Here is a 12,362-nt window from a genome sequence, read left to right as displayed (position 1 = left end):
ATCGAAGGAGATTTAAAAAAACGATCTATTATTCTACCTAGGAACTTATCAGGCTAACAACTGGTGAGCGGTTGGCTTCGTCAGTAGCTGCAGCTTTGAGGGTCGCTTTGACTTAATTAAAGGGGCGTGGGTTAAGCAAGGGGAGGCGAGGAGGCAGTGGTGGTGGTGCGGGGCAGAGCAGGGGTGGGGGTCAAGCGTGCTCTGTTACGGGTGAGCTAAAAGAAAATGACAATTCATCTGCCAATTCGGTGAACCGCATACTTAGAGAATACTTAGGCATAAGTCTCTCAGAGAGCTGCTCAGCCAATTAATGCTGGGCTTTACCTGTTTATCCCGTATTAAGGACAAAAAATTATAAAGGAGAGACAAAAAATCGGTCAGGCAAAAACTCATAACTCAAGCAAAAACAAATCGGTGTAGCATAAAGACCGCCGGACTATAATTGCCACAAACTCCTTTTATAACAGCGATTATTCACTTATACTGGACGGGATTGATTTTTTAAACAGAATCCTCAGAGAAGCAAAAAAATACAATAACTTTAAATTTTCAGAAAATAGCAAATTCTAAGATTATGGTCAATTTTTACAATCTGAAACCTTGAATAACAAACGATATATGAAAAAAAAAATACGCTCTAACTTTCCCGCAGTTTCAATCGATTCATTAAGCATGGTTAACTCAGCCTCTAAATTGGAGGACAGCAAGCTTAATACTAAAAACAATTAGCAGTATACTACTCTGAGGAACTTTGCTAAATTAATGCACTGTCTTAGTCCCCGGGCTTTATTGGTTATTCCATTTCTTGTGATTTCGCTCGTTGACTTTGAACGAATTTGCGAATAATTGCTGCTTGAAAGCTAATTCTTATTCAGTTGTAACAGTGAGTGGGGTAACTCAGGAGCGAAACGTTAAAGTGGTGACTTACGTAAAAGGGAAAAAAAGGTAAAGCGAATTATACAAAAACATAGAAGAACCAGTTCACTGAAAATCAGATATGAGAACTTGAATAAAACAAATGGCCCCTAAAAATGGTTTTCTGATAGTAAATAAATCATACCAAGACATCCATGAAAACAAAAAAGACACTAAAAAGCTAAAACATTTCAATTAATTTTTAGAAATTAGGGTTCTGAAATTTTCTACTCTCAACAGCATCAAAATCTTAAAAAAACATAGCTGGAAGAAATCCGGAAACAACTCAAAGGACAAAACTAACGCCCCTAACTAACATAATGCTTATTCTAATGAAGACCGCAACCACTAACATAATGCTTATCCTACTGAATAACACTAATCACTTTAAAACAAGAAAACGAAAAAGAACAATGAAGAAGTATCTGACCAGAAAAGACAATTGTGAAAAGACAATTTCACATTGAGTTGCAAGTTTAAAAAAAACATTTGGCAAAACACATGCAATACGTTTAGTTTTATAGCGTTGAACCACTGCAAGTTGAGAGAAACCCAAAACTTTCAAGTAGAAAAAACGGAGGTAAGAGAAAGGAAATGAATCACAAAACCAAAACGATTCTCTGTAAAATTGCAACAAAATTTAGCCTAAAATTATGGTTCAACTGCAATCATGCTGAATACAAATCAATATCTTCAATACTACTTTACATACTACTTCTGGTCAAGCGTCCACCAATCCAAAACATTGTCGATTTATAAAAGTAAAAACAAAGAACGAACAGAAAAGAAAAATGAAAGAAGTTAGAAATTTGTAATATCTGTCATCGAAAAGTGCATTAAAAAAATTCCAACAACACCTCTAGAAAAATTCCTAATAAAAGCAAGAACAGTGAAAAAATAGCAAAAAACACAAAGTCAGAAGACTTCAGCAAAAATAAGCAAAAACACGAAAATTTGCAGAAATCTTCATAAAAAAACCAAATTATTTGTACCAAATGACTAAAGACTACTAGCAAAACCATTAACATCCATTAGAAACAACTAATTTGGACTATAGGCATCCCCAAATGAAATTGAAGAAGAAAGGGCATTTGAAAAAAAAACGAAAAATCTTTAAAAAATTATGCATTTTTTTATTTCACGGGAGCTCATGGAACGTTCATTGGAGCAAAAAACGTTCATTGGAGCAAATAGAGTATTAAAAAGCTTCCAAAACAATAGGCAAGTAAAATAGGCTAAGAAACTTTTCTAAGATGAGAAAAAAAAAGAACAGCAAAAAAATTAAAATAATTAAAAATGTCTCAGTTTATTGTCATTCACAAAAAAAATCGTTTAACACCAATTAAACTGTAATCACTAGGTATCTAAAGACTCCATAAGTAAACTATACTGCTTCAAAATTCACTATAACTAAAGTGATTAAAAAGGACTTTTCCAACACTCCTCTTCGAGTCGTTAAAAAAGACAGCGCCCCAATACCATTCAAATTCTTTGAACTGTAAAAAACCAAGAGAAGGCCAATAAAAGCCCCAGCCGCGCTGTGCAGCTATTAAAACAGACCTTCAAGCTCCAGAATACAGTCAAAATAATATTTATAGGCCAAATACTTCATCAGGACAGAAACGAAAGGTCATTGAAATTCATAAACCAAAATCATGGCACAAGGTGCCAATAACAAAAAAACAATGCACTTATCTTATTCAGTATGTCTTATACGCAGACCAAATTTTCAAAACAAGCAAAATTATCACAGAAGCTTTTATGCGGCGAAATGTCAGAAATAGAAAAAAAACGAAAACGAAAAATTGCACGCAAACAAAATCTTCAACACTTCGAAAATTGCTCAATTTCTAATTTTATCATCCCTTGTGCATGCTCATCTTCTGAATACCTGACTACCGGTGTCACCCTAAACTATTTTTTCTGATGATATGACCTAGAAAAAGTTTACGGAAACCATAACCACCAATAGACACGGTTATAAAGCAATTTATGAATGAAGCATCATATTCTCACTGGTTGAGGATAACTCCGCGATGAGTTATCTGGTATCAGCTGAAAATAATAAGTACAAACAGATGTAAGCATGTCCTCCGACTAATTTCTTTAACTTTTAAAGAATCATGACTTTAATATCCGAAGGATGACTTACCTGTCCGGGCGACATGATATACATTTTGTCGTTCCACTGTCCTTTAATTACACAGAACTTGTTGCCGGAAGGGTCATAGCACTCACACGTTATCAGATGTCGGTCTTTGCTGTAGAAGTTCTAGGAACAGTTAAGTAATGATAGTTGGTCATACTCTTAACCAAAATAAACCTAATTCCTAGAGTACCGTAATGAGGTACCTTAGCATCAACAGAATAGCAGATTGTTTTACTTCTCCTCTAGTATAAATGATACCGAATTCCTTAAAACATAGCCGGCAGATTGCCGGAAAATAGTTGCGATAGACGCTTCAGGCCTTCCATGGATTTGAAGCAACTAAAAAAAGAGAGACAGATTGACCACCGGTCTGTCATTTTTATGAGACACATACGCTCTATAATGAAAAAACCCTAAGGGAGCTTTTTCAAAAATAATATTCGAAACCATAAACTCAAGACTCTGATACTCAAGAATTAGGGAAAACAGGTTTGGCAATACTTAGATGCACACTATTGTCATAAAATTTAAAGTTCATTAAGTGATTTCACAATTCATTTCTTAAGTGATGTAAGTTTCCAGTAACTTCCCCACTCTAAGTACTTGAAGGACTACCAAATGCGGCTAAGGGCCTCTAACGAAACTTGATGCCCGCTGAGCTTTACCTGTTTATCCTGTTTTGAAAGCTCAAAGTCATGAAAAGTCATCAAAGTCATGAAAGTCAGGGTAAGACGAAACAAAAATCTGTTAGACGAAGTAAAAAAACATAGCAAGACAAGACCTGAATTACAATCCAAAGAATTGAATGAAAAACAACCAATGTACCTGAGCAGCAGATCAATTGAACAATCCCAGCCAAAAAGACACTCTCAAAAATTGAGAGCCTAAAATAACCAAACTGAACAAAAAATAATAATTTTTAAAACTCTTGAAGCTTTTACACTGAGAAATATGATATAATTCAATATACTCATTAATTCACGCACAAGTTTTGAAAGAGATTTATTTTCCACTAAAGGTAGAGAAATATTACAAATGCTTCAAAAAACTAATAAAGAGCAAAATTTAAAGAAAGTTTCTAAATTTTGTAAAATATATAAAAACCTTTCCGTTGTCTCCAGCGTTTAGTCATGCAACCCATCTGCGGGACTTGAAAAAGTTTCGCTGGCCAGTAAAGATCGTTAAAACTAGAAAATGACAAAAAAATTAGAAAAAATATAAAACACAATTGCAAGTTTTAAAATCTTGCTAAAATTAGCGATATTAATATCTCCAGAACCAACGCAATGTCTCCAAAGACTATCTATTATCCTTATTTCAAGCCTTTAATAGATTCATTGGTTCATAAAGCTCGAAAAATTGGGGACATAATAGATTACAAGAAATAAAAACATAAAATTTATCAAAAAAATCGCTATAACTAGTGTTAATAAAATATTTAAAACAAATCCATTGTATCTAGCTACTATACAGTAACATATTATTAAACCCTAGAGGATTTTACGGGCAAATGACGCGGGAAAAACTCGCTGTTGAAAAATTTTCAAAAAGCTTGCAAAAACTGCAATTTTATTTTAAAACTGCTAAAATTAGTGACATTAACAAATGAAAACTCTTGCATTGCCACTAGAAACTGTGCAGTAACGTATTATCAAAACCTAGAGGAGGTTCCTTGGCACTTGAGTTTGGAGAAGCCTAAAATGACAAATTTTAAAAAACTTTGTGAAGAAAATTGCTAAAATTTGCAATATTACTATGTTGAAAACGATTCCATGGCCAAAACTTTTGAGTAACCCATTATTAAAATTTACTTAAAGTTCCTTGGCATTTGGGGCTGGAAGAACTTAAATACTGACAATAATAAGAAATTTGATAAAAATTGCAAGTTTTTATCAAAAAAAATTGGTAAATTTATTAAACCGCAGAAAAGATTCATGGGCCCATGATGCCGGAAAACTCGCTGAGGACAAATTCTCAAAAAATCTAGAAAAAATTTCAAGCGTTATTAAAACAAATCAACTATAATTCGTGATATTAAAAACATGAAAAGAGGCTATGCAGTAACCTATTAACAAAACTTGGAGGAGCTTTGTTGGCCGTTAAGGTTGTAGAAACCTAAAAACTGACAAAAAAAATGAGAAAAGGATGAAAACAGTTCCATGGCCAATAAAAATTTTCAAGTACCTTATTATCAAACGCTATTGGAAAATTCCTGGCTCCTGGGGCTCGGAAAACTTAGATAATGGCAATAAAGTTTCAGATCTTTGAAGAAATATGCAAGTTTTATTTTAAAAAAATGCTAAAATTTGTGATGTTAAAATGTTGAAAACCATTCTATTACTACTAAAAACTATTATGCAGTAACCTATTATCAAACCGTGCAGGAGGTTGCTTGACACCTAGGGCTGAAAACATAGCTGGCAGGTTGCCAGAAAATAGCCGCTATAGATTTGTTGATCTGCCGTCTAAAAAAACAGTAAAAAAGATAGACCAAAAAAATTCGTCTTTTCATTGAAGGCTGATCTGCTATATTTTGATTAAAAATCTGTATAAGTTATTGCTGCCTCTATTAGCTGATCTCAAATAACCTTCATTTAGAGTGAAACACACCCATTTGACCTTATCTCTTTGAATTAAAGTAAATAAAAGTCAATTTCAAAGTGAGGAAGTCATTTATGAGAGTGAGGTTAGTCAAGTGTGACCAAAAATTTAATCACGTGCATGAACAAGAAACTAGCTCCACTAAGAACGAAAAATGACGTCACACATGCAATTCAGTTGAAATTGCATGAACGAATGAACAAAAAGTGGCTGTGACGTCATATGTTTTTAACAAAAATCATGACGACGAATTAAAAACCATGAGAAGGCCAATAATAGCCCCAGCTATCGCTGTGCGGCTATTAAAAATGACAAAATTTTCAAAAACTTAAAAATTTATAAAAATTCGTATAAATTTGCGTGTTTATGTTTCGAGTACCGAAAGATAGTACCAAAAGATATAGCTCTTAAAATGGTCAAAAAGAGTAATTTTCTCTTGATGACCTTTATCAACTTTTACAAACCTCTAGTTTAGACTGGTTCAACAAAAAATTGCAACATTTTTGGCTCAAAAACTCCTAAAGACGACCTGTTAATCTTGAAATACGGCCTTACCAGTTGCTTCACCACTCTAAGCACTTGGAGGACTACTAAACGCGGCTAAGGACCTCTAATGAAACTTGATGCCCGCTGAGTTTTACCGGTTTATCCCGTTTTGAAAGCTCAAAGTCATGATAAAAGGTGTGAAAACCACACCTTTTATCACACCTATTCTTACAAAAATAAAAAACATAGCAGGACAAGTCCTGAAATACAATCCAAGTAATTGGATGAAAGACAGACCTAATGAACCTGACCAGCAGATCAATTGAACAATCCCAGCCAACAAGACAAAATCTCAAAAGTTGAGAAACTAAAAGAATAAAACAAACTTAACAAAAGAAAACGATCATTGCTAAAACCCTTGAAGCTTTTAACCTGAAGGCCATATATGACTCAATTCAAAATACTCATTAACACAAGCAAAAACTTCAAAAGAGATGAATCTGCCACTAAAAGTAGATAAACTGGACAAATATGACAAATGCATCGAGAAATTAAGAGAAAACTTAAAGAAAATTTCCAAAAAAAAGGGCTATAAAAGGTCAAAACAATTTTTTACTCTGGAGTTCTGTTTTGTAAACCGTCTAGAACATTTAAAAAGTTTCGTTGGCCAGTAAAGATAGTTAAACTCAGAGAATGACAAAAAAATCGAAAAATTTGAAAACAATCGAAAATTTTAAATTGCAAGCTTTATTTAAAAAATCGTTACATTTGCAATACTAGAAAATTGAAAACTATTTATTGCCCCTAGAAACTATGTATTAACAAACTAGCAAACCCTATAGGAGGTTCCATGGCCACTGAATAAAAATTTCAAAAATTGAAGAAAAAATTTTCAACTTTATCAAAAAATTGGTGAAAGATATTAATATGTTGAATACCATTCCATGGCCAAAAAATACTTTCAGTTAACTGTTAGCAAACCCTAGATGAGACTTGTTGCCCCCTGAGGCTGGAAAACTTGAATAATGACAAAGGTCAGAAAGTTTGAAAAAAACCAAAATTGATTTTAGAAAAAATGTTAAAATTCACGAAGTTAAAATGTTAAAAAACACTTCATTACCACTAGAAACTATGCAATAACCTAAAACCCCAGAGGAGGTTTTTGGACATCAATGTCTGAAAAAAACTCAAATAAATGACAAAAATTTTCAAAAAATTTGAAAAAATTAGTATAAATTACCGTGTTTATGCTGGGAAAAGCAATAGATATAGCTCTTAAAGTGGCCGTAAAAAGCAATTACGTCTTGCAAAGGACCTTTATCAACTTTAATAAACCTCAATTTCAGACTGATCTAACAAAAAATCCAAAAAAATGACGAAAAAGTGCTAAAAATTTCATTATTTTAGGCTCAAAAACTCCCATAAATGACCTTTATTCTTGAATTACGGCCTTCCCAGTAGCTTCACCACTGAGTACTTGAGGGACTACTGAAATTCACTTTGGGCCTCTAATGAAACTTGATGCCTGCTGAGCTTTACCTGTTTATCCCGTTTTGAAAGCTCAAAGTCATGAAAACAGGTGTGAAAACATCTTACAAAAATAAAAAAACATAGCAGGACAAGTCCTGACGTACAATTCAAAAAATTTTCATTGACTAAACAGAAAACTAGACCTAGAACGGACTATGAATGGATTGGGAAAACCATGTAGAAAAAAATCCGATCCAAAAAAACGAAAAAACTGTAAAAATCAAAGTGAAATTGCCGCATGTGAACAAAAAAACCACTAGCGAGAAAACGAATTTTTGTTCAAACACCGTTTTCTCACTCTACTTTAAATTTAGAGCGAAAAAATTTCACGCCGCAAAACCACTCGCTTTTTTGCTCCACTTCCTGTTTCGGCGTGACCAAAATCACTTCTCCAATTTGACTTCAAAAATCATGAAAATGTGTGAACAGATCTTAAAAAAAAAGACAGCGCCCCAATACAATTCAAATTCTTTGAATTGTAAAAAAGACAGAGCACCAATACAATCCAATTCTTGGATTGTAAAAAAGACAGAGCACGAATACAATCCAATTTTTGAATTGTAAAAAGACAGAACCAATACAATCCAATTCCAGTTTCAGATCTTTGAAGAAATATGCAAGTTTTATTTTTAAAAAATGCTAAAATTCGTGATGTTAAAATGTTGAAAACCATTCTATTACTACTAAAAACTATTATGCAGTAACCTATTATCAAACCGTGCAGGAGGTTGCTTGACAACTAGGGCTGAAAACATAGCTGGCAGGTTGCCAGAAAATAGCCGCCATAGATTTGTTGATCTGCCGTCTAAAAAAAACAGTAAAAAAGACAGACCAAAAAAATTCGTCTTTTCATTGAAGGCTGATCTGCTATATTTTGATTAAAAATCTGTATAAGTTATTGCTGCCTCTATTAGCTGATCTCAAATAACCTTCATTTAGAGTGAAACACACCCATTTGACCTTATCTCTTTGAATTAAAGTAAATAAAAGTCAATTTCAAAGTGAGGAAGTCATTTATGAGAGTGAGGTAAGTCAAGTGTGACCAAAAATTTAATCACGTGCATGAACAAGAAACTAGCTCCACTAAGAACGAAAAATGACGTCACACATGCAATTCAGTTGAAATTGCATGAACGAATGAACAAAAAGTGGCTGTGACGTCATATGTTTGTAACAAAAATCATGACGACGAATTAAAAACCAAGAGAAGGCCAATAATAGCCCCAGCTATCGCTGTGCGGCTATTAAAAATGACAAAATTTTCAAAAACTTAAAAATTTATAAAAATTCGTATAAATTTGCGTGTTTATGTTTCGAGTACCGAAAGATAGTACCAAAAGATATAGCTCTTAAAATGGTCAAAAAGAGTAATTTTCTCTTGATGACCTTTATCAACTTTTACAAACCTCTAGTTTAGACTGGTTCAACAAAAAATTGCAACATTTTTGGCTCAAAAACTCCTAAAGACGACCTGTTAATCTTGAAATACGGCCTTACCAGTTGCTTCACCACTCTAAGCACTTGGAGGACTACTAAACGCGGCTAAGGACCTCTAATGAAACTTGATGCCCGCTGAGTTTTACCGGTTTATCCCGTTTTGAAAGCTCAAAGTCATGATAAAAGGTGTGAAAACCACACCTTTTATCACACCTATTCTTACAAAAATAAAAAACATAGCAGGACAAGTCCTGAAATACAATCCAAGTAATTGGATGAAAGACAGACCTAATGAACCTGACCAGCAGATCAATTGAACAATCCCAGCCAACAAGACAAAATCTCAAAAGTTGAGAAACTAAAAGAATAAAACAAACTTAACAAAAGAAAACGATCATTGCTAAAACCCTTGAAGCTTTTAACCTGAAGGCCATATATGACTCAATTCAAAATACTCATTAACACAAGCAAAAACTTCAAAAGAGATGAATCTGCCACTAAAAGTAGATAAACTGGACAAATATGACAAATGCATCGAGAAATTAAGAGAAAACTTAAAGAAAATTTCCAAAAAAAGGGCTATAAAAGGTCAAAACAATTTTTTACTCTGGAGTTCTGTTTTGTAAACCGTCTAGAACATTTAAAAAGTTTCGTTGGCCAGTAAAGATAGTTAAACTCAGAGAATGACAAAAAAATCGAAAAATTTGAAAACAATCGAAAATTTTAAATTGCAAGCTTTATTTAAAAAATCGTTACATTTGCAATACTAGAAAATTGAAAACTATTTATTGCCCCTAGAAACTATGTATTAACAAACTAGCAAACCCTATAGGAGGTTCCATGGCCACTGAATAAAAATTTCAAAAATTGAAGAAAAAATTTTCAACTTTATCAAAAAATTGGTGAAAGATATTAATATGTTGAATACCATTCCATGGCCAAAAAATACTTTCAGTTAACTGTTAGCAAACCCTAGATGAGACTTGTTGCCCCCTGAGGCTGGAAAACTTGAATAATGACAAAGGTCAGAAAGTTTGAAAAAAACCAAAATTGATTTTAGAAAAAATGTTAAAATTCACGAAGTTAAAATGTTAAAAAACACTTCATTACCACTAGAAACTATGCAATAACCTAAAACCCCAGAGGAGGTTTTTGGACATCAATGTCTGAAAAAAACTCAAATAAATGACAAAAATTTTCAAAAAATTTGAAAAAATTAGTATAAATTACCGTGTTTATGCTGGGAAAAGCAATAGATATAGCTCTTAAAGTGGCCGTAAAAAGCAATTACGTCTTGCAAAGGACCTTTATCAACTTTAATAAACCTCAATTTCAGACTGATCTAACAAAAAATCCAAAAAAATGACGAAAAAGTGCTAAAAATTTCATTATTTTAGGCTCAAAAACTCCCATAAATGACCTTTATTCTTGAATTACGGCCTTCCCAGTAGCTTCACCACTGAGTACTTGAGGGACTACTGAAATTCACTTTGGGCCTCTAATGAAACTTGATGCCTGCTGAGCTTTACCTGTTTATCCCGTTTTGAAAGCTCAAAGTCATGAAAACAGGTGTGAAAACATCTTACAAAAATAAAAAAACATAGCAGGACAAGTCCTGACGTACAATTCAAAAAATTTTCATTGACTAAACAGAAAACTAGACCTAGAACGGACTATGAATGGATTGGGAAAACCATGTAGAAAAAAATCCGATCCAAAAAAACGAAAAAACTGTAAAAATCAAAGTGAAATTGCCGCATGTGAACAAAAAAACCACTAGCGAGAAAACGAATTTTTGTTCAAACACCGTTTTCTCACTCTACTTTAAATTTAGAGCGAAAAAATTTCACGCCGCAAAACCACTCGCTTTTTTGCTCCACTTCCTGTTTCGGCGTGACCAAAATCACTTCTCCAATTTGACTTCAAAAATCATGAAAATGTGTGAACAGATCTTAAAAAAAAAGACAGCGCCCCAATACAATTCAAATTCTTTGAATTGTAAAAAAGACAGAGCACCAATACAATCCAATTCTTGGATTGTAAAAAAGACAGAGCACGAATACAATCCAATTTTTGAATTGTAAAAAGACAGAACCAATACAATCCAATTCCAGTTTCAGATCTTTGAAGAAATATGCAAGTTTTATTTTTAAAAAATGCTAAAATTCGTGATGTTAAAATGTTGAAAACCATTCTATTACTACTAAAAACTATTATGCAGTAACCTATTATCAAACCGTGCAGGAGGTTGCTTGACAACTAGGGCTGAAAACATAGCTGGCAGGTTGCCAGAAAATAGCCGCCATAGATTTGTTGATCTGCCGTCTAAAAAAAACAGTAAAAAAGACAGACCAAAAAAATTCGTCTTTTCATTGAAGGCTGATCTGCTATATTTTGATTAAAAATCTGTATAAGTTATTGCTGCCTCTATTAGCTGATCTCAAATAACCTTCATTTAGAGTGAAACACACCCATTTGACCTTATCTCTTTGAATTAAAGTAAATAAAAGTCAATTTCAAAGTGAGGAAGTCATTTATGAGAGTGAGGTAAGTCAAGTGTGACCAAAAATTTAATCACGTGCATGAACAAGAAACTAGCTCCACTAAGAACGAAAAATGACGTCACACATGCAATTCAGTTGAAATTGCATGAACGAATGAACAAAAAGTGGCTGTGACGTCATATGTTTGTAACAAAAATCATGACGACGAATTAAAAACCAAGAGAAGGCCAATAATAGCCCCAGCTATCGCTGTGCGGCTATTAAAAATGACAAAATTTTCAAAAACTTAAAAATTTATAAAAATTCGTATAAATTTGCGTGTTTATGTTTCGAGTACCGAAAGATAGTACCAAAAGATATAGCTCTTAAAATGGTCAAAAAGAGTAATTTTCTCTTGATGACCTTTATCAACTTTTACAAACCTCTAGTTTAGACTGGTTCAACAAAAAATTGCAACATTTTTGGCTCAAAAACTCCTAAAGACGACCTGTTAATCTTGAAATACGGCCTTACCAGTTGCTTCACCACTCTAAGCACTTGGAGGACTACTAAACGCGGCTAAGGACCTCTAATGAAACTTGATGCCCGCTGAGTTTTACCGGTTTATCCCGTTTTGAAAGCTCAAAGTCATGATAAAAGGTGTGAAAACCACACCTTTTATCACACCTATTCTTACAAAAATAAAAAACATAGCAGGACAAGTCCTGAAATACAATCCAAGTAATTGGATGAAAGACAGA

The 12,362-nt window shown here is 33.4% G+C and overlaps 1 protein-coding gene across 2 annotated transcripts in view; it reads right to left on the bottom strand.

The window, feature by feature from the left end:
- Positions 1-12,362, bottom strand: part of LOC142336166 (oxysterol-binding protein-related protein 9-like) — a 61,819-nt gene that overhangs the window by 25,771 nt on the left and 23,686 nt on the right. Inside the window, exons 6-7 of one of the 2 annotated variants that reach the window (XM_075384778.1) lie at positions 3,068-3,187; positions 2,932-2,970 (exon numbers count right to left, since the gene is read on the bottom strand). In XM_075384778.1, the coding sequence (XP_075240893.1) occupies positions 2,932-2,970; positions 3,068-3,187 (159 nt within the window). The remainder of the gene's footprint in view (positions 1-2,931; positions 2,971-3,067; positions 3,188-12,362) is intronic. The other variant, XM_075384779.1, reaches the window with a different exon arrangement.

The sequence above is a fragment of the Convolutriloba macropyga genome, chromosome 3 (assembly GCF_964194025.1).
Source record: "Convolutriloba macropyga chromosome 3, txConMacr16.3, whole genome shotgun sequence".
NCBI classification, from domain to species: Eukaryota; Metazoa; Xenacoelomorpha; order Acoela; family Convolutidae; genus Convolutriloba; species Convolutriloba macropyga.
Note: the sequence above shows the minus strand (reverse complement) of the source record. Positions and strands in the feature narration are given on the sequence as shown.